Source organism: Pseudorasbora parva, chromosome 14 (genome assembly GCF_024679245.1).
Source record: "Pseudorasbora parva isolate DD20220531a chromosome 14, ASM2467924v1, whole genome shotgun sequence".
In the NCBI taxonomy this organism is placed as follows: Eukaryota; Metazoa; Chordata; class Actinopteri; order Cypriniformes; family Gobionidae; genus Pseudorasbora; species Pseudorasbora parva.
This window is the reverse complement of record NC_090185.1, coordinates 14945979-14970343: the sequence shown is the minus strand read 5'-3', so window position 1 is coordinate 14970343 and position 24365 is coordinate 14945979. Positions and strand designations below refer to the sequence as shown.

Sequence of the window (24365 nt, the reverse complement as noted above, 5' to 3'; positions counted from 1 at the left end):
AACCTTCCTTCCTTCCTGCCCACCTAAGGGTCTGGCTACGTCAAATTCTTCATCCAATCATTTTCGCACATGAATTGCCTCCTCTGAGTCCAGAGATTAAATTCATTGAAAGTCTTTGGGATGTGCTGGGGGAGACTTTACAGAGTGCTGGACTCTTGCATTGTCAATACACCTCTTGATGGAAATAACATCACAACAATTATTTAAATCAGAAGGTGCATCAATGTTTGATTCAGATCTTGTATTGACAATGCAAGCGTCCAGCACTCTGTAAAGTCTCCCCCAGCAGATCCCAAAGACTTTCAATGAATTCAATCTCTCTCTCTCTCTCTCTCTCTCTCTCTCTCTCTCTCTCTCTCTCTCTCTCTCTCTCTCTCTCTCTCTCTCTCTCTCTCTCTCTCTCTCTCTCTCTCTCTCTCTCTCTCTCTCTCTCTCTCTATATATATATATATATATATATATATATATATATATATATATATATACATAGTCAGTTTTTTAGTCAGTTTTAGTCCATGATGGACTAATTTTCATTTCTCGGGAAACTATCCCTTTTAAAGGGATCCCCTGGTGTTGAGACTTGTATGGCTTAATATAACATAAATGATGTCTCTTACTGAATTATGTAGTAGAAAACCCATGAAAGATCTACGTTATTTAAAAAATCGATTTTATATTTGGACCATGGGCGGCGCCATTTTGTTTGCGTTCTAGGTTGATGACGTAGAGTGGTTGAACTCCTCAATCAGCTGGCGTTACCCGTTGCTATTTTTACCACAATGCAACTCGAAAATTGTTTCAGAGTTAAACAAAACCAATGAATTGCTTTGTAATTGTACTTAAAACACACTCAAACATACATGTGCACACAAACTCACCTACACAAACAGATCGGCGGGCGCGCACACACCTGACAGACTGCGTTGTCTCAATCGAGATGTTGGGCTGCTCAGTCTCCACGACAGGGGCTGAATCCGAAATCGACCCCCTATACCCTGAAATAGGGCATTATTTGAAGGGACGGCCATTTGTAGTGTTGTCCGACATCATAGTGGACATGTTCGAGTGCAGTCATTCAGTCTCACGTTCACCGCAATAACGAGTGTACAGCCGATTTACAACAGCTGTCCGACTTCACGCACCCAAACATACATTTGCACACAAACTCTCTCGCTCACACAGACTCACACACACCCCAACAGATCGGCGCAAACACACACACACACACACACACACCCCAACAGATCGGCGCGAACACACACGCACTGCGTGCGCGCATACATAACCCTCAATCACTAGTCCCTGTGTTGATATCATAGATAGACTGTTGATATGCAGTAGATTAACTGTAATGCCTAATGTATCCAGCAGAGGGAAATATCTAGGTAGGACGATGGGATAAGTTAACGTGAGGAGGAAGAGAGGCAGGATGTTTTGGTGATGATGCATGGGATTGTTTGTGCATTAAAGTTTGAGCACAAGCTCAGTGAATTAACCTCAATCTTTAAACTTTCACTTTTAAGACACAAATTACTTTAGCTACTTTTGTTCACTAATACAACTTGAAGGAGTGAATGAAGACGAATGCGTGAAGTCGGACAGCTGTTTGTAAATCGGCTGTACACTCGTTATTGCGGTGAACGTGAGACTGAATGACTGCACTTGAACATGTCCCTATGGTGTCGGACAACACTACAAATGGCCGTCCCTTCAAATAATGCCCTATTTCAAGGTATAGGGGGTCGATTTCAGATTCAGCCCCTGTTGTGGAGACTGAGCAGCCCAACATCTCGATTGAGACAGCAGTCTCTCAGGTGTGTGTGTGCGCCCGCCGATCTGTTTGTGACTTGTGTAGGTGAGTTTGTTTGCACATGTATGTTTGAGTGTGTTTTAAGTACAATTACAAAGCAATTCATTGGTTTTGTTTAACTCTGAAACAATTTTCGAGTTGCGTTGTGGTAAAAATAGCTACGGGTAACGCCAGCTGATTGAGGAGTTCAACCATTCTACGTCATCAACCTAGAACGCAAACAAAATGGCGCCGCCCATGGTCCAAATATAAAATCGATTTTTTAAATAACGTAGATCTTTCATGGGTTTTCTACTACATAATTCAGTAAGAGACATCATTTATGTTATATTAAGCCATACAAGTCTCAACACCAGGGGATCCCTTTAAGGCTGGCATCTAAAGAAATCGAAATGATATGATGTTAGATTCTTAGTGAATGTGAATTAGCATTGCTTTATTTAAAGGGTTACTTCAGCAATTAGCATATGGCTTTGTATCAGTAGAAACCTTGGAGTATAATCAAATAAATGTGCTTTCCCCCCTCATATCCCCCTGAGACAAGAGATTTATGCATTTTATTTCTGGAAAAATTCCTCCTATGACGCAAACTGACGATATTTGCATCGTAGGAGGAATGTTTGGCCAGAGGCTAAAGACTACAGCCAGCAGAGGGAGCCATTTCCGCATGTTTTGAATCCGCGCATGGGGGATGGAGATCACACTCAGCTCGCAGCTACAGGCACTCATTTAAACGGAGCTATGGTGAGCAATGTAAGTCTTTTAACTTCTCAAATTAATTTCCATGAAAGTTAAGTTTGCAAAAGCATGAACTGAAACGCGCCAGACTGAACTTGCGTTGTGAATGTATGCCGCGAGTGTAGTCGCGATTACTTCAGCTCTCATCACGAGAGCTCAGCTAATTTATCTGATTCGTGCAGTTAGTGCTCAGTGCTGTGATACTCGCACGGTGACTCACTCGTTTATATTGAACAGACACGTTCAGTTTTTAATAGTAGTGTCTTCTCCAACTCAGTCATAGTAATCCAGTAGGTGGCTTTGGGAACGGCCTCACTGGGCAGCGAAGCATTCTGGGAATTGTAGTCTTTCATCCCCATGAGACAAAAATACATTTTCTGTCTGTAGTAAAGTTCGTTGTGTTAGGAAGGAAGAAGACAGGGGTCGGCTTTGACTGGGACTCACTTTCTTTATTCAGTCTTTTCAAAATAAAACAAAGACACGTGTGTATGGTAACTCCACGGTATGGATTGCTCCTTCTCAATCAGACTCTCTGTGTCAGTCTCTTAATCTCTCTGCTGTGCATGCAAATTACTCCTCTCTCCCTGCCAATAAATGCAATCAGAAACAGGTGTTCGTCATCTGTGCTTGACCTACTTACCTGCCGCTCCGCTCTGAGCTCTCTCTCCCGCTGCAGACCTCGCTGAACCACGCCCCCTTCGCCACACTGTCTTTTATCAGTCTAGAAAGCACCAAATTCAAAAATTATTTCACATTTCTACTACATTGATGACCCAGATTAAATACAGATTCATCTTCCCAGCGCTGAAGTGCCCCTTTAATGAAGATGGAAAACCCATGCCTGTGGGTTGTGTGAATATATGCATCGCCCCTTTCACTTGTTTATACACCACATCCTGTGAAACCATTTGAACAACTCAGGTCAAGTCATGTCATGTCAACCAAGAGAACAAACAAACAAAAAATAACATCATAATCCAATCACATAACTGGTTTATTTTCTTAAATGAAGGTTTTAATGTTGTTTAAATGCCTATTTGGTGTTTTTAATTTGCTTTAAAACAAACCATGTGCAAATTCATAAGTCAACATCATTGCTGAGAATGTTCTACTTAAAACTGCAGTGAACCAGCGACAGTCACAAAAACACGGTTTGAAATCTACTGTGTTTCTGACATCACAAACAACCTTAAACACATCAATGTGTGGGTGGGCCTTAGCATTTAATTAACTAGGACTGCTCTGAAGGAGTCTCAAGACAAGCAGGTTATCCTGGTATATTTTTCTGTTGATATGAAAAATGATGTACATTTAGCAATATAGCTGGTAATTATGTAAGATGTTTATTACAATGTTATGATGAACTATTTGCCTTTCTCCACTGACATTATAAGTTGTTTAAAGTCTTTCGGATACAGATTTTTAGAAGGCAGACTGAGGAACATGGTTTGTGTAACATTAGCAACACATTATTAGCTGTTTGATAATGTAGTCAAGCAAAAGGCTAATCCTATTAATTACTGTTATGTGTCCGAAGTTGTAGAGAGCGATACATAAAATGCATTACCATTCTGATACATTGACGGGTTCAGTTTGAAACATATAGCTGAATTAAACCAGTATTTCCACTTGCCATTGGCACTTGCAATTGAACCATTTACAACAGTAAAGTTGAGCAAGTGGATCAGGTATTCTGAGCTAGTGTGAGTGAGTGGAGGCAGGGATCATTTGCATATTCATGATTCTGCATATACTAAGTAAAGAAAGGGTGTAGAGAAGCAACGTAGTAGAGTTATATTCAAGCTATTTTAATGCATGAAGACATTTCTTTCACAGAAAAACACATTTAAATATGTAATTTTGGTGATCAAAGATGAGTTTTAAAGGATAAAATGATTAATTACAGGGGGAATTTAAGTAACAGTGCAAATAAAGTATTCACAGCACTTGACTTTTTCCACATTTTGTTATGTTGCAGCCTTATTCCAAAATTATTGATTTTTTCCCCTCAATTCTACAAACAATACCCCATAATGACAATGTGAAAGAAGCTTGTTTGAAATCTTTGCAAATGTATTAAAAATAAAAATCGAAAGAAATACATGTACATAAGTATTCACATCCTTAACCATGACACTCAAAATTGAGCTCAGGTGCATCCTGTTTCGACTTATCATCCTTGAGATGTTTCTAGAACTTGATTGGAGTCCACCTGTGGTAAAATCAGCTGATTGGACATGATTTGAGAAGGCACACACATTGTCAATAAAAGGTCCCACGGTAACGGTGCATGTCAGTGCACAAACCAAGCAATGAAGTTCAAGGAATTGTCTGTAGACCTCTGAGATAGGATTGGATCGAGGCACAAATCTGGGGAAAGGTATATAAACATTTCTGCTGCCTTGAAGGTCCCAAAGAGCACAGTGGCCTCCATCAATTGTAAATAGAAGAAGTTTGGAACCACCAGATCTCTTCCTTGGGCTGGCCATCCGTGCCAAACTGAGTGATTCGGAACAGGGTCCTTAGTCGTGGAGGTGACCAAAAACCAGATGGTCACTCTGACAGAGATCCAGTGTTTCTCTGTGGAGAAAGGAGAACCTTCCAGAAGAACAACCATCTCTGCAGCACTCCACCAATCAAGCCTGTATGGTAGAGTGGTCCAACACCACTGAAGCCATTCCTCTGTAAAAGGCCTTCTCCAAAAGCAACCTAAAGGACTCTAAGACCATGAGAAACAAAATTCTCTGGTCTGGTGAAACTCTATGGCCTGAATGGCAATTGTAATGTCTGGAAGATCAGGCACTGCTCATGACCTTGCCAATACCATCCCAACAGTGAAGCATGGTGGTGGCAGCATCATGCTGTGGGGAAGACTATTCAGGATCAAGGAAATGCTGATGAATGCAGCAATGAACAGAGACATCCTTGATGAGAAACATGCTCCAGAATGCTCTGGACCTCACACTGGGGTGAAGATTCCTCTTTCAACAGGACAATGACCCTAAACACAAAGCCAATATAACATAGCAGTGGCTACAGGACAACTCTGTGAATGTCCTTGAGTGGCCCAGCCAAAGCCCAGTCTTGAACCCGATTGCACATTTCTGGAGAGATCTAAAATGGCTGTGTACCAACGCTCCCCATCCAGCCTGATGGAGCTTGAGAGGTCCTGCAAAGAAGAATGGGAGAAACTGACGAAAAATAGGTGTGCCAAGCTTATAGCATCATATTCAAAAAGACTGTAATTGGTGCAGAAGGTGCTTCAAGAAAGTATTGAGCAAAGGCTGTGAATACATATGTACATATGAATTTTAAATTTTTTTAATAAATTTGCAAAGATTTCAAACAAACTTCTTTCACATTGTCATCATGAGGTATTGTTTGTTAAATTGAGGGGGGAAAATTATAAATTTGATCCATTTTGGAATAAGGCTGTAACATAACGAAATGTGGCATTAGTGTAAGGTCAGCTTTCCTCCATTGCTCACCAGTCATTTTTACCAGGTGTGTATTTAGTATTAAGACAGAGGTATTAAAAGAACAAATTCAGTAGGTTATACACCTTATTAGTTATGCTTATGTTCTACAATGTACAGATTTAACCAAAAATATAAATGCAACACATACTCCAAATGTATTTCCAAAAATAACAAATAAAACATTATAAAGAAAACAGCATTTGGCACATTTTGTTTATACTCTGGGCTCATCTGCTTCCCTGAATATAGTATGCAGTCAATAAGGTGTATACAGAATATAATCTTTTAATACCACTGTTTAATACATAATAAGGCACTTTGCGTTTCACGGTAAGCCGCGGTTTTTATTGACTGAAACACTGCAGGTGCTGAATATAGATCGCAAGTGGCCAAAACTGTCTTTGTTTTGGACAATTGAAAGGCCTGTGCCGCAGTTCCATGTGTTTTGTACTCCGGCTCTACATTGAATGAACCACCTGCCATCTGTTTACAATACAGTCAGTTGATCTGTGGGGGCAAGGCATTTCCCAGAGCTGTAAGGCATCTAAAATTACAGCTCAAATGAACATCACGCACACACTCTTTAAAATAAAGGTTCCAAAAAGGGATTTTTCGCAGCGATGCCAGAGAAGAACCATATTTGGTTCCTCAAAGATCCTTTCAGTGAACAGAATTTTTTTCCTAATGCAAAGAACATTTTAATACACTGGAGATTTTCTTTCCCACTATATATATATATATATATATATATAAATATTTATTTAATATTTAATAATATAAATATATATTATTAAATTTTGTGCAATTTAAAAGAACATTTATTTTTAAGAGTGAAAGCAAAACAAAAAAAGAAAAGTCTTTTTGTGTGAACGTAAGAGATACCCAAATGGGAATTTTTCAGACCTCAGTTAGAGAGAAAACTATATTTGAATTTAAGCAAATTAAAACAAATAGGTGAGGGAGCGACAAGGCTTTAACAATCTCTTTTTATAAAGCTGACTTCAGTGTGGGCCAAAGTGAATATAAGGGAAATATCTGTGACACATTTGATTATTGAATTCACAATGACGGAATGTTGTGTATTCACTTACGGTATATTATTAATCGTGAGTCATAACAAACTCTTTTCAATATACAAAATATAGAAGAAGGTGTCTCAACCTACGCACCCTCTCACCAATACAAACAGCCAAAGCTCATATAAAAAAGGAACTATTCTAAAAGCTTGATTTACCCTACATAAAACATCACATCTTCACATTGACCTTTTAAATGGGCATGAGATTTAAACTGAAAAATGTTAATTCTAACATTTAAGATTTTATTTAATTAGTAGTTTTTATTATGTAAATGGGTAACAACCACTTCTCACTCTTCTTAATTTTATCTGATGAGTCTACAGGTTAAAATCATCTGGGGAAAAACTATTTAACTTGCTGTTCAGGTTGTTCAACAACAGTCTTGACTCAAGCAGTTCAAATGTATCTAATACGATTTAACACAGCAATGCGTTACACATACACATGAGCGGAAGAAACAGAAGTGTTGTCTGGTGTGTAAAAGCTCCGCTGCTCTTGAGCCGTTTGTTGCGCTTGTCTCTCATTCAGGGCCGTTTCTAGCCTTTCTTGCACCCTAGGCAAGATTCATATGTTGAATTCATATATACCCCCCCCCCACCCCCCCCATAAACTATAATTTATAAAGCAAATATGACTTCCCTATTTCATGGGTATATTGTACATGCATTAATCAAATAATGTAGCTAGGTTTATTATCACTGAGGACACAGATGTTGTAGGGGTTCGGGGGCATCCTCCCCCGAGAAAATTTTGATTTCTATGATCTACATATGTGTATTTTAAGATGTTCTGAAGGCCAAAAAATTAGATAACAATAGCTTGAAAACCATGTCACTCGGCGCCGTTGCGGATTGAAGAACACACTGACACAAAGACTAAAAGACGGGACGAAGCCGTAGCCGGCTTTGTTTTAAAGGTTAATCACATATTTTTATAGGGGGGGCTGATGCATAAGTTCATAAAAAAGGGCCTAGTGACGCCCATGGTTATGACAGTATTAGTTTACTTGATCAATTTACACTAAACAGCTAAGTTATCTCTGATGTAAAAAAAATGTTATTCAAATGAACTGCTATAATGTTCTGCACCTGAAATGAGCATGGCGTGTGGTCCGTCCAGTACTAATATTCAGTGTAATGTTTTGCTCAACGTTATGATAGAGCAACCAGCTTAGTAGAGAACAAGTAACCAATAAGTAGGCTAACATACGTGTATATTTCGCTTTCTTTTTATATTTCCTCTTTTTTCTTTTTACGATACTGAGCCCCTGATGGCTTTGACCTTTTCCGGATGATGAAACCAAAGCACGCTGTAACGAGTAGAAATATTGTGTGGCCCCTTTAAGAGTTGCGCGCGCTCCCTGCAATTGAAGTCTGCATTTTGTGTATGTGCGCACATCTTGAGCTCCCATGTGTGGGGATTATTTTCTGTTTTCTGTTGCTAACAGTCAGTTATTTTGTTTTATTAAGTAATGCTGTGGACGGAAAGGGAGTTTGTGATGAGAGTTCAGCGGGGAATAAAGTGCGATCTGTTTGATGTTAATCGCCTCCGTGTTTGCATCCACTCCAGTTACATTAAGTGAGCTATCCGCATTTTTCACTCGGACACAAGCGTTACAACGCCACGGATGACGACGTTCCCTGCCGCCCTCTACATGATCTCATTTCATTACAGCAGGGCCACTATCACCATGGCGACTTCACTCCAATAATCGCAACTAATCATAATGCCTTGAAATAGCAAAAGTACGAAATATTGATAATAAAATATGTATGAAATAACTAAAAAAATCTTGTTGGGGCGGGGGCTCACTGGCGCCCCCCAGCTGTTGGCGCCCTAGGCGACCGCCTAGTTTGCCTATGCCTAGAAACGGCACTGCTCTCATTAGCAATCACTTCAGCGACCTCATTCCACTCCGACTGCTTTCAGCCCCATGCTACTTTATACTACAGTAACGTTAATCAATCTTTAATATATTAGCTCATCCACCACGATTATGATTTCTGCCTGATTCCTGTCTAATTCTTTTCCACCGGTTGTAAAGGTAAAGACAACAACTCTTGTTATTCTGAGAATCAAAGCTACAACTTTGTTTTGAACAAGTGACCTCTAGCTGCAAAAATTACTTATTGTGCTTTTAATCTTATATTGTGATTGGCTAGCCTAGAAATCTAGACGCACCCTAGTGGCAGCAAATCTAAACTGCCCGTGAGTGTCGTCTAGGAACTCTCAATACCCTTCTGAGCTGTAAACGCCAAACTCTTGCCGGGCCAATCACATCGTGTATAGAGTCGGTGGGCGGGGCCATAATGACGACGGCCGAGTTGAGTTTGCTGCTTCTAGTAAACACAGAAACTGGCGAACGGCGGTCTTTCAAATCAGCTTTGACCGCGACTCTGGAAGACTTGGAGTTAAGCTTTTCTCTGAGAAAAGAACAAAGAACGGCACTGAAGTCATTCTTAAAAAGGGAAGATGTGTTCAGAGCTTTGCCGACCGGATACGGCGAATGTTTAATCTATCAACAAGCTCTGCTTCACCTTCGTTGCTCTGGTTGGTTGTAGCGCTATCCTATCACGTGCAGAGGGAGTTTGAAAGACAACCGTTTATCCCGCCCCTCGGATTGAGCCCTGTCAATCGTGAGTTTCCAGACTTGTCAGGCTAGTTTGGCAGGATTATATGATCAATCTAAATCCAAATATTAGTTTCGATCTCCAATGAAAGTAATCTCTCTGATCTCTCAGCCATTACACATTTTGCATATTTAAAGGTCCCGTTCTTCGCGTGTTTTCGAAGCTTTGATTATGTTTACAGTGTGCAATATAACATGAGTTCATGTTTCGCGTGTAAAAAAACACAGTATTTTTCACACAATTTACTTATCTGTACAGCGCTGTTTCTTCTGAAAAGGGCCTGATGATTTCCTTGTTCTATGAAGTCCTTCCTTCAGAAACACGAGTTCTGATTGGGCCAGCGCTTCCTGTGTTGTGATTGGACAGCAGCTTAGCGCATTTTGCCCGGAAAGGTCCCGCCTCTTACCATAACGAGGAGATGCAAGCGCTGAATGCTCGCTCTTCTCCATGTGGGAGAGCAACAAGACACCTATTTTGCGTGTTCTTGTGGGCGGAGGGTTAGTCAACAAAAAACGGTTCTAGTGACGTCATTAAAGCAGGAAGTGCAGGGGTTTAGTCCAAACCGGCCGTTCGCTGTAGGCTGTAGGCTGAAAGGGAACTTAAATAAAATATCTCGCTTGGCATTAAACTTTGAGCTTTATAATTTTACAGGTATTATTTATGCTCTAACAGCAACATTTCACACTAACTAAAGTTTGAAAGATGGAATCGCGAAGAACGGGACCTTTAATTTTTTTTTTTAAATCTGTCGCAAAGTTCTCATTTTAAACTTTGTTAATTGTGGCCACGGCGAAGTACATACAGAAACTGCATAACAGTAAACAACTGTCTCATTGGTTTTCTGTCAAATCCAGTCAATGCCCAATAAGTTGTTTCTGTAAAATTTAACATGCAAAATATTGGCAATAAAGAAAAAGACTTAACTGTTGATCAGGCAGGTCACAACAGAGATGGATAGAGGAAACTAAAACAAAATAAATTGTTCTGGAAGTTATTGTGCATCCTGGTGTCAACTAAAGAGTTCAATGATAAGCACCTATTTGATGTGATTCCATTTGAAAACATCGCCCCCTGGTGTCTTGTCTCACTTAACTCTGAGTACCTCCAGATCTGATGTCAAAAACCACTACCGACACGACTACACTGTAAAAAATTTTGGTTGGTTTTTGTTGGTTTAACTTAAAAAAGTAAGTAACCTGGTTGCCTTAAAATTTAGAGTTTATTGAAATTCTAAATTTGAGTTGATACAATGAAGGAAATTTGTTTAATAAATAGAAACTCAAAATATTATTATATCTGATTGATAAATCATGAAAATAGCACTATTTGGCATGTTTCACTGCGTCATCAGAAATAAAACACAATTACCCAATATGCTTACACAACAGAGGTGGGCAGATCGATACTAATATCGATAATATCGATACCAACGTTGGTATCGGTATTGATCGATACCAACGTGAAAATATTGATACTTAAGTTTCAGTTTCTCTCGTTTTGCGACCTGGCCGTGTTTGTCAAAATGCTGCTGCTGTCACAGAGCAGAGGAAGCTCTCAAGAGAGTGCTGCTCGTGCTCGACACTGCTCTCCTCCCCCTCTCCTGTTTTGTACCGTCATGTGACTCACCACTAGCGCTACCACCAGCAGTCAGGCGCGCGCGTCGCTCAGCCGCGCATTTTAATTTTCAGTATTATTTATATCTTATTACAAGGAGAATTTGTTTTACATTTTTTATATTTATTGTTAAGTAAAACTATGTGAATTTGTTTATTTAAGAAAAAAATCCAGAAAAGAAGTGCACTAAAGAGGAGAAACATGTTTTGTTAACATGCTACTTGAAAAGAGAATTTGTTTTTAAATTTTTTATATTTGTGAAGTAATCATTTTGTAACTTTTTATTTAAATAAAACAGAAGTAACCAAAAGTTGTTTCTGAACAAAAGCTTTTGTAGTAGCCTACTGATTAATAACCCAAAATGCAAATCACAAAAACAAATTAAAAGTCATGAAAATTCATTTCGATTTAGGTTGAAGACGCATCCACCTTAATTATTAAAAAGTATCGGTATTGGTATCGGTATCGGCGATACTGGCCCTGTATTTACTTGGTATCGGATCGATACCAAATCTAGCGGTATCGCACACCTCTATTACACAATCTTTTAATAATATTTTAATAAAGGTTGTCGAATCTCAAAAAAAATGTTAATTGTATTAACTCAAAATTTTAATTTCAATGAACTCATTTTGACAGTTGTATTAGTCCACAGTGCCAATGCGCCACTCTTCTCCACAATGGTAACCCACAATTAATTTACATTTTCTTATAATTCCAACATAATTGAATATTAAACACAATCAAGTCTCCCCCTTCTCATTTTGCTCTAAAATACATAAAACACTTTTACATATAAAATAACAAAATTTACTCGTTCTTAATTTAGCCATATGTAAATCATGCTGTGAACTAACAAGCTCCGCCCAGTTTCAGTTAATGCAACACATCATGTAACACCGACACATTAAGTTTGACTTCAATGTGACTTGTATTTAAGTGGATTGAACACAAAATTAAGGTTGGATACATTTATATAATTTAAATGAGTAACATAATAAAGCATTCACAATGTTTGAATTAAACTATCATAAAAATAAAAACTTGATGGCTGTCCAGTGGTGATGATAATGCACGAAGAAGAAGATGAAGAAGGACGAGGAAGATGACTGTAGTAAATAATACTTTAATGAATACTTCACCACTGGTAAACATAGACTTCAAGGACAGGTATGAAGACGGGTATACAGACGACGACGGACAAAAACAGAGTGAGAACGGGAACTAAATACACACACTGATGAGAACATAACGAGGGGGGCAGGTGATACAGATGATGATTAATTAACATAACAGGGCTAAACTAAACTAATGAGGGATGACGGTGGCAACAGACAGACATGTGACAATGGTAGCGTGTGTGTGTGTGTGTGTGTGTGTGTGAGCCTGTTTATGTGGTTTATGAGGACACAAATTTGTATAATTACATGGGTATTACACTGGTATTACACTATAATTGTGGTTTATGAGGACATATCAAATGTCCTCATAATTCAAATGGCCTTAAAAACATACTTAATTATGTTTTTTTGAGAAAGTAAAAATGCAGAATGTTTCCTGTGATGTGTAGGTTTAGGGGCAGGGGCAGTGATAGAAAATACGGTTTGTACAGTATAAAAACCATTACGCCTATGGAGAGTCCCTGTAAACCACATAGACCAACATGTGTGTGTGTGTGTGTGTGTGTGTATTGATGCAGATATGACAACAAGACAGACATGATATTCAGTGCTAAGAACAAGCAACGTACAGATAATGTAATTCACACTTAAACATGGGGCGATTAAAACGTTTTTAAACACTTCCCCTCCTCCAAAAAGACAGCGTTTGTTGTTTGCAATGTCATTAAAGGGCGGAGTCAAGATAATTTGCCGCCTTTTTTGCACTTTCAGTGTAAAAACAAAATTACACTATATAGCACCCCATAATTAAAGAGGAGTACTCTTTAACACCGTAAGTTAATTAAACTCTTAATATTAATTAATAACTTTTAACACTGCAATTTTACTGTGGGGAGAACGATACTTGTCTGACTGCATTGTGCCAAGCGTAAAGTTTGGTGGAGGGGGGGTTAAGGCTGCTGCTAACACACCACAAGTAGAATATCAAAATAAGAAATCTGCTTAACACTTGAGCTTAAACTCCAACGATCAGTCACATTAAATCCCCTGAGATGGGTTTGCCAGATTAGAGACTCCTAAACTGAGATATTCAGATTTTTTTCAAGAGCTCCATCTGGTGTCCAAATACAGACATAAAATAATACTGACAGCAATGATGTTTTTACATTACGACACCTTTTTCAGAAAAATAAAAACTTCATATATAGTAAGTAAATGTGTCACATTCAGAAATAACATCACATAAAATATTGATAAATATTACATAGGAAAAAAAATGACACTGACTAATACAATGATGGCGATGTGATGGTGATAAGGAGTGATGGTAGTGATAATATAATAAATACTAAATGGGTAATTTTGCTCATGAATACACACACACACCCACACTCACCCACACACACACCTATACATTTACACGCTTTTATTTTACTTCTAGAATTCTATTATGGTTTGTATGTCTGTTTATCAATAAAAAAAGGGCCCCACTTTATATTAGGTGGCCTTAAGTACTGTAAAAAAAATGTTGATTTTTGTTGGTTTAACTTAAAAAAGTAAGTAACCTGGTTGCCTTAAAATGTTGAGTTTATTGAACTTAAATTTGAGTTGATACAATGAAGGAAATTTGTTCAATAAATAGAAACTCAAAATATTTTGGTATCTGAACCACATAAAAAATGTGATAGATCATGAAAATAGCACTATTTGGCATGTTTCACTGCATCATCAGAAATAAAACACACACAATTACCCAATATGCTTACAAAATCTTTAAATAATATTTTAATAAAGGTTGTCGAATCTCCAAAAATGTTCATTGTATTAACTAAAAATTTTAATTTCAATGAACTCAAAATTTGAAGGCAACCAGGTAACTTTTTTTCTAAATAATTTTTCACAGTGTATGTACTTACATTAAAAAATAAGTACAATGTACTTACTGTGTTCAAATTCTATTGCAAAGCACTTTTGCTGATATTGAGGTGTATACGGGTAGAGTTAGGGACAGGTGTGGTGATATGGGTCAGTTTAAGGGTAGGGTTAGGTGTAAGGGAAGTGCCAGCTGTGTAATTACAAAATGTAACTACAGAAATTAATTACAGATGTAATTACATGCAGGTATTTTTTTTTTTTTAATCTAAGTACAATGTAAAAACATGTACGTACACAATAAGTGCATTGCATCAAATGATTAATTAAAATGTCACTACATTGTACTTAAGGCCACCTAATATAAAGTGGGTCCAAAAAAAGAAATGACATCACATGTTGCTGGCTATATAGTATCTGGATTTATCATATAGAAACCTGCATATTACAATTGATTACCATGCTAATTGTATAAACATAGCTAAATTACAATCTAAAGAATCTGAGATAATATTCTTGAACTGATATTTTATGAATACTAGGCAGCAATAAAAAAAAACAATTATCTGTTCCTGTCTTTAGTATCTTTTAAAACTTTTGAAAGATGGCTTTTGTCCTACAGTCAATGTTATGATTATATACCAGCAGAAGCCAACTTAACTTTAACATACTAACCAGACAATCCCATCACAGCACTGATTCATGTAAGTCTCACAAACAGTCAGCAGAGGGAGTCATTAACACACACAGAGGACTGAACACATTTAGCCTTGATTTACACGTGTATTGTCCCTGAAAATAGTTGCACATCCTCAGCCGTTTTCTTCATACATGTGGTCTTTCTTAATAAAGATACAATTTTTATAGAAATTGCTTAAAATTAAAAGCTAAATTCAGTCATTTTTGCAAACAGAGCCACGATCAGTGCATTTGAGCTTAAACATTGAGGTTGAGCTTGGCAACAAACTGACATAAACCTCAACATGATCTGTCCTGTCATAAACTGAGCTGTATGATGATGATAATACAGAATGAATGATCCGTCTTTCGGATGAGACGTTAAACCGAGGTCCCGACTCTGTGGTCGTTAAAAATCCCAGGATGTCCTTCGATAAAGAGTAGGGGTGTAACCCCGGCATCCTGGACAAATTTGCCCATTGGCCCCTGTCCATCATGGCCTCCTAATAATCCCCATATTCTGATTGGCTTAATCACTCTGTCTCCTTTCCACCAATCAGCTGGTGTGTGGTGAGCGTTCTGCCGCAAAATGGCTGCCGTCGCATCATCCAGGTGGGTGCTGCACATTGGTGGTGGCTGAGGAGAGACCCCGCTTGTAAAAGCGCTTTGGGTGTCTAGAAAAGCGCTATATAAATGTAATGAATTAATAATAATAATAATTATTATTATTATTACTATTATCAACTCAAAGCGACTTCTGAATACACCGTCTGATCCCGTCCTTCATCCTCCTGTAATGAAATGCACTTAAAGCTCAAAGAGATGATTTCATAACTCAATTCACAGAAGAAAACAAACATCAGCACATCAAGAACCATTAAAAACAAGACTTTTAAAAAATTGTGTATGAATTGTGATATAAAAAAAAAGTAGACACAAGTAAAAAATAAATAAACTGTACTTTACCGTAGCAATCTTTCATATAAGATACTTACTACAGAGAATAACAAGTGTATCTTACCGTATCTGGAGCTCTGTGTTTAATAAATGTTGCATCAGTATAATCGACATCTTCTTCATTAGTCTGAGCTGTTTAATATATATAATGAACATTTTTAAATGAAATGATAATGTGGCATTTCTGAGCACTACTTTTGCAGAAAATATATTTTTTTGTTTTAATACTTGCCGTCTTGTACGTTTGATTTTATGCATTTCCTGCGGTGACAGAAGACCAACACAACTAAAACAGTGAGCAGCAGCAGCAGCAGCAGCAACGGCAGCAATACAGCAAGAAGAAATGAAGTTTGTTTGGATTCTGCAATGATAAAACACACACAGTCATTATTCTACTGTACACTGTACAATTGTTTTGTTGGTTAAACTAAAAAAAGTAAGTAACCTGGTTGCCTTAAAATTGAGTTTATTGAAATTAAACTTTTGAGTTGATACAATGAAGAAACTCAAAATATTATTGTATCTGAACCACATAAATATTGTGATAAATCATGAAAATAGCACAATTTGGTTTCACTGAGTCATCACGAATAAAACGCACACAATTACCCATCTTATAATAATATTTGAAAAGGTTGTTGATTCTCAAAACTGTTTATTGTATTAACTCAAATTTTTTAATTTCAATGAACTTCAATGAATTTTAAGGCAACCAGGTAACGTATTTTTTAAAACATTTTTTTTACAGTCTAATAGAGACTCAATAAAGATGAATAACTGAACGACTGGAGGGCTGAAATATCTTAACAAATGCAACTAACAGCTTTTTTATAATTAATTAGTAAATGTATGATTACAAGACACAAAATACATTCTGTTTTGAGAAAAAAAAGTTATCTTCTAAATTGAATAGCTATATGCTAACAAATGTGTTATACAAGTGTTGTGGAAACATTGTTCCTGAAATGTTAAAATGTCAGTTTTCTTGTCGTGAAAAGGTACGTAATGTTAGTACAACATTCTCCTAACCGCACTGTTACTCACAATAAAACGATTTAATGTTTATTTAATATTACAAGAAGGCCAATATTAAAGGGATAGTTCACCCAAAAATGAAAATCCTGTCATCATTTACTCACACTAAAGTTGTTCTAAACCTGAATGCATTTCTTTCTTCTGCTGAACACAAAGGGAGATATTTGGAAGAATGTTCGTAACCAAGCAGATCTCGGTAGCCATTAACTACCATCGTATGTTTTCCCCCTTCTATGTTAGCCGATGGCTATCGATATCTGCTTGGTTGCAAACACATTAAACATTTTAAAAAATATATATATATGCATTTCCCTGGATCTGACAGGATGGGCAAGCCATCAATCTGGGTGAGCCCATCCGTAGCTAACCTAGAGATATAACTTTCAAAGGATGTGCTGGGAAAACGTGTCTCAAATGCATCAAACAGCACACACATCTAAAAGGGCATGACTAGACAAAATGCTCATGTGTGTGAGACAATGCAAGATCAGCTATTTCTATACAATATTTGAGGGATAAACCAGCAGGACATTATTAACAGTTTATTTCAAAACAGCACGAAAAAAGTGTGTGGTCTGAGTTCATTTACAATGGAAAGGGGAAAGTGAAAATGACTCAGACACAGTAAATGTGCTTAGTGTGAAACACCTAATGCTGACTACCTGAATTTAGCTGACAGTGTTGACTGACATTGAGATGCTGAGTCCGGTGTGTGATGGGATTGTTGAGCACACAGCTGTAGGTGTTGTTATCCTGATATTCCACCTCCAGAGGTAGAGAGAGACTGATGCTGAGATCAGACACACTGATGCTGGACAATAAACTGTTTCCTTTGAACCAGGAGAGAGTCACATGACTCACATTCACAGCTGAACACACCAGTGAACAATTTGATGATGATGATGATGATGAAGATGAGTGTCTGATAATGACAGGAACAGGAAGAGGAGCTATAAAACATGTAAAAAAGGAACAGTCATTTACTAATTATAATGATTTAAAGATCTTCAATCATCCGAATTTACACCCAGATTTGCATTTGATTTCCAATTAAAACCTTTTAACTTATTCAGTTCACTCACCATAGACAGCAATACTGAAGCTCTTGTGTTTGACTTCTCCATTAATGATCTGTACTTTATAAAGTCCAGAGTGTAGTTTATTGATGTTTGTGATGGTCAGAGATCCTGTCTGCTCATCTATCTGTAGTCTGTCTCTGAATCTCTCATTTTTCTCTTTATTATCATACACAGAGATGATCTGTTTATAGATTTCAGCGATGCGATTCTCTGAACTGTTAAGTCTAAATGTCCACAATATCTGATCATATGTGTGCATTTCAGTAACATCAGTGTTTAGAGTGACAGAATCTCCCTCCAGCACTGAGATCGTCTCTCTTTCTTCTGTATGAAGTCCAGAAACACCTGGAAGAAAAGAGTGCCCAGCAGGTAGCACAGCAGGTTTTTACCTCAGACAACTTTTTGAACACAGAAAATAAAGCTCTCTTATAATTTCTTAAACCTTACACCGTATCTGAGCTGCACGACTTAAAGCAACAAAAGCCAATATAACCCTTATTACACGCGTCAATTCCCCAACAGTAAACTGATTCTGTTCTCCATGCACCTTTACTATTTCTGACACAGGGTACAAATGGATACGGAACGATCATTTTGTCGCATGCGGTGAAGACAGCCTCTAGCTGTCGTGTGTAGACACGGTGTAATAATTTGTACATAAAAACTAAAGCAAAAGCGTCATCCTGACATCTAACAATGAGCAACAGCACACCATACGGAAATAAGACCACTTAAAGGAGACGTTCACCTAAAAATAACAATTCTGTCATCAATTATTCACCCTCTTGTCATTCCAAACCCATCACTGACTTTCATCCTTGGAGTACAAAAGAAATTACTCTGAGTTTTCTCAACATTCTTTAGAATTACTTGTGTAACGAAGAAGAAGAACAATAATGTTGTGGCCTTGTCTGTTCCGTTGCTTCTATTACTCTCCCCTTTTTTGTAAGTCGCTTTGGATAAAAGCGTCTGCTAAATGATTAAATGTAAATGTAAAATGTAACATCTTGCATGAACAACATGAGGGTGAATAAATGATGATGAATTTGGTTATACTTAATTTTGATGGTATACCATAACTATAACTTTGCAATAACATATCAACTCTAATTAGAGTATAAGTAGACTGTCTGCTTAATATTTGCTAATAATCATTCCGTCAATAGCTTTTCCCAAAAAGGGAGTTTTTTGACCCCTGAGACCAAACGAGGCCGAGTTGGGGTTGTTATCAAATTGTGATGGCCCAAGGTATAAGATATAGGAAATAATAGTGAAAAAAGGAATTATGACTCTTGTGATGGTCCTCTACGGACTATAAGTATGTTGCAAGTACATGTCGACTTATTCTAATCCTACCAGTCTACTCTACTAACACTAACGAGATAGATAGTAGACAGTAGATATTAGCAATGCTACTATTATAGTCAACAGAATGTGACCTTCAAAATAAATGGAACTTTCATTGCATTGAATTTAAACCTTTTATAAGCTCAACTGAATTATTAATAATAACCATTTGATGTTACAATAGTAAATAATCAGTCCAATTATATATATATATACCCTAGTGAAAAAAAAGTATACTAAGTATACTTGCGGCCAGACTCATTTTCAGTATACTTGAAGTGTGTTAATGACTAGTTAACTTGAAGTGTGCTATTTTGACACAACTAATTTTGTACTAAGTATATTTAAGTTGTAATTAAATTGTGTTAAAGCACAACTTTAAGTGTATTTTGTATACTTTTGTGTGCTAAATTGGAACAACTTTAAGTATACTTAGTACACTTTAAGTATAGTGACTAATTCCCTGCTTAGTGATATTAAATGTGCTTTATTTGTATTATAAGTATATTTTATTAGTGTTAAGTATATTTTATTTGTATTATAAGTACACTTTGTGTTATAGCATACTTTATTTGTGTTTTAATAAATTACAAATTAATTACCAGTATATTCAGAACACACAAGCAATATACTATGAATATAATATATATTTTATTTACCTTGACTCATTCAAATGACAAAAAATATACACTTTAACAATACAATGTGTTATTACTAGCTATACATTGTACAATATACTTTGAATTACATAATGTCACACAATACAGTATTTTAAATGTGCTACATTACATTTTAATGAATTACTTACTGACTTACTTTCCCAATGTTGAATGAATGCATTTATTTTCAAGGACATTACAATAAATTAATCAAATCTAACAAACATAACTAATGAAGAGACATTTCATTAAACAAACCCAACGATTTTATTAATGGTTTCACGTGGTTTCAGCAAAGCTAAACAAAATTAACTTACTATGTTTTTCATTAAATTAACACTGGAAGATGTTGGAAAACATATAATTGAACTAATTCCACTGACCATCTCTATATAATATAAATTACACATTATATTCAATTTTCTGGTGAGCTGCTCATTACACTTGCATCTGATGACCGCTTACACATCATCAGGGAGTTGACATCAAACACTCGTGAAGAACGCAATCTGTTAACAGAATATACGAGATAAGGTCAGGTGCATGTTCATTCAACTTTTTATTCACGTTTAGTGACATTACATATTACTTACCTCCAAACAGAAGGACTTTTTCCGGGATCGCGTAACGTTTGGCCATTTTATTCCAAAAAAAGGTATCGTCATCATCAAGGTCAGGCAGTGATGTGACGTAATTGAACTGGTCCGAAGAATGAGCAATGTGCTTTCCGCTCCAATTCGCCTACGTATACTACGTCCTAAAAGTATGTACTCTTTTTGTGAAGAAAAAGTATATACTTTTGAGTGTGTAGCAGAAAAGTATGCAAGCTTAGGGACATACTACCTCGCCATCTTTAACGGACTCTGTCGCTTAGTTACGTGCATCCCGTCCAAGGGGGTAATCTAGCACTCAGAAAGCGTTCCACCCATAGGGGCGGCCATTGCTAACCAAGCCATCACCTGCTGTTAGCATCCCATTGACTCCCATTCATTTTTGAGTCACTTTGACAGTGAATAACTTTACATCTGAGACGTTTAAAGACTCCATTTGTCCATTGTTTATTTCTAAAGAAACACGACAATGCATAAAAGGCTCCGTTACCTTGTATCTTACACTATCGCCCCGTAGAAGCTGTTTTTGTAAAAATAGGCTAACGATTGCGTCATAACCAACGCGACTCTGTCGCACTGTTGAGAAATTACCGTTTAGACCTGAGGAGACGCTCGCAGGCAATCTTTTACTGTCTTTGAGACAGTCGGGGGGACGTGGAGACATAAAGTCTGATAAAGTCAAGGGGGAAGAATGGGGAGAAGCCCATAGTGAGCCAAAAGCAACGGGAGAAAATATTTAAACAACGTGATTCAGCTTTCACTTTCCACAACTACTAGAAGACCTACAGCTGTCAGACAGGAGGCTCACGTCACATCTACGTCGTCAAGCTCAGTCTGAGCCTGCGCAGTTCACTCAGCCATCAGGAAGTGAGTGCTCCTATACTGACATCACTTAACGCCGTAGAAGGCAATGGGATCCCACCGTCCATTTCTTTTACTGTCTATGGCCGCCGATCGGTCTGCGCATCGCTAGGGGAAGTCGAACAAGCCTTTACTGTCTATGATCCCGTCACCGTTTAACTGTCCTGTCAATCATCGTCAGATTCGTCACAGTTCAAATCCTCCACATTCAGATTAATCTCTTACCGTATCGGAGAGAACTGTAGCCGCTCGTTGATCTGCCATTTGTGGGTCTTTAATGCAGAGACTCTCCTCATGTGTTTGCAGTTTAAATATAATGATGCATTTAAAAGTTAATGGCCAAACGTGTCATTACAAAAGTTCACAATGCTGCTGCAGGTGAAATATAATGTGGACAACACTGAATAAATATATTTTTGTCAGGTTAAATATTGATAGTTGGTCACTCAAACCCCTTTATCTAAACTTCTCTACTTAACCGTCGAACTCGCACATCCGTCATGTTTGTAGTTTTTAACGCTTTTTATCCGCGTTTGTAGTTCTAGTCGAATCCCCATACACCTCGCAGTGGGTTGTGGGCAATATCAGCCGTTAGAGTGCCCATCGATTCATACTTCGAATTCGGACCGGAAATAGTAAACCATCCGGGAATCTTTGGAATACTCTTTTCAACATACTATGATTTGGGACATACTAATTCTATTTTCGAATACTATTTAGGATGGATAGTATGCGAATTGGGACGCAGGGTTAGTGTTTTATTAAATGATTAATGCAACGCAACATTGTACTTCACCTGCAAGGCTGCAAACCTCCCGCGAGTGAGCGTCATAAGTCAGCATCTCTGCGTCTGATTGGCTGCAGGCATTGAGCAACACAATCTGATTGGTCACAGACCAATGAAGATAATAATAATTAATAATTAATAATAATTTATTATCACTTATTTATTCATGCTTAAGCTTGAACAGTTAAACATGAATAAATAACCTTAAACAGTATTTATAACTTTTTATACAGCTTAATGATATTAATTTTGTATTTTTAAAATATGCTTTTAGTGCATTGTTAACAATGACAATTTTGAGCAGACGTTTAAAATATATAAAAAAATATATTTTAAAGTAATGTTCAAATAAGTACACTTTACAAAAGTACACTGAACTTTCATTTAAAGTATATTTTTCTAAAATATATTTTTAGAAAATATACTAAAATACAATTATCTTAAAGTGTGTTAAAAGTTGTATTGTGAAATATGATGCTAATATATTTTTTATATATTTAGAAATGGTAAATTTTTTGTAAGTATATTTCTAATATACTATCGGAAAAGAGAATATATTTGAAATACAATAAAGTATACTTTTTTTCACTAGGGTATATATGTATATATATATATATATATATATATATATATATATATATATATATATATATATATATATATATATATATATATATATATATTTCTACTTCATAATATTGTACATTTTTAATTCAAATAAAACATTTTTTTTTAACAAACAGGCAACGGAGTGTCCCAAATAATTTCTTCTTTGAAGTTAAACTTGCTTCTGACAGTAAGACTGCAGAAATAGTTGAAGACATAACTTACCAGCCGAAAGCCAAAGACAAACCCCGAAAAATGCGTTCACCACCATATTCTTTAATATCCCAAACAGTCTGGAATCATAAAACACAACATATCTGAAAACAAAAACAAAATCACGCAGGAAAAAGCAGCATCTCAGTTGATTGTGGGCTTGCATGTGACTTTGTTGGTTGAATGTCCTCTGGGAGGCGGTGTTAATTACCATCATTTGCGTTGGCAGCATATCTTTTTTTGGACGTTGCGAACGTCCGTTTAGGTCCGCAGTAGGTCCGAGTTGTAACGTTCGCTGACGGACGTTCGGAGGACGTCCGCATTTGGTCCGCGGTGGAACGTTCGCTCGCGAACCTCGAATGGCATGCCATTTCCATAACAACACGTTAACATGCAGAGAGATACTTGCATATACGGTACACGTAGGCAATACATGCGCATGCCTGCAAACATGAGCACATCAGCATGTGTGTCAATCAAGGTAAATATTAGGTTACTAGGCTATTGTCTTTTGAAATATAGAACATAATTTAGAATGTAAACAGAATATATTTTTTGTTGACATTGACTTCTATAGTATTTTTTTTTCCTACTATTGAAGTCAATGTCTCCAGTTAACTGTTTGGTTAGTGACATTCTTCAAAATATCTTCCCTTGTGTTCAGCTGAAGAAAGAAATTCATACAGGTTTGAAACAACTTGAGGGTGAGTAAAGGATGACAGAATTTTCATTTTAAAGTGAACTGCACTTTAACTCAAAACACTGTGCTGTTTATTCTGTTGAAGTTGATGGACGAGCTGCCTTCAGCTAAACTGAAGCTGCCCACACAAACGTAAGTGCTAACAGCACACCTCAGTCAGCCAATACCCTGCATAGACCACAGCACATCTAGCTTTTTTCTCGCTTCAGAAACCCAGCTATAAAGTGTGTAAAGGTGCATGAAGATCATGCTTGTTCTTATTTTGTCGCATCAATGCAGGTGAAAGATCAGCACAACGTAACAACTTAGCTAGAGATTATTGTGGAAAACCTTCACATCTGTAAGCAGTTCTCTAACTAATGGTAAACTGGATACAAGCAAGAATGAATAGTTACTGAATATTATATGTAAGTTTAAAAAATATGCTTAATTATCAATTAGTATTACTTTCACTGCTCTCATTGAATATACACAGTATTAATACAGCAA

General features: G+C 37.1%; 1 protein-coding gene across 1 annotated transcript in view; it reads right to left on the bottom strand.

The window, feature by feature from the left end:
- LOC137040159 (SLAM family member 9-like) overlaps window positions 1-23287 on the bottom strand; it is a 29344-nt gene extending 6057 nt beyond the window's left edge. Inside the window, exon 1 of the mRNA XM_067415592.1 lies at window positions 23189-23287. Within this exon, the coding sequence (XP_067271693.1) occupies window positions 23189-23234 (46 nt within the window). The 5' untranslated portion in view covers window positions 23235-23287. The remainder of the gene's footprint in view (window positions 1-23188) is intronic.
- Window positions 23288-24365: the final 1078 nt, after the last annotated feature.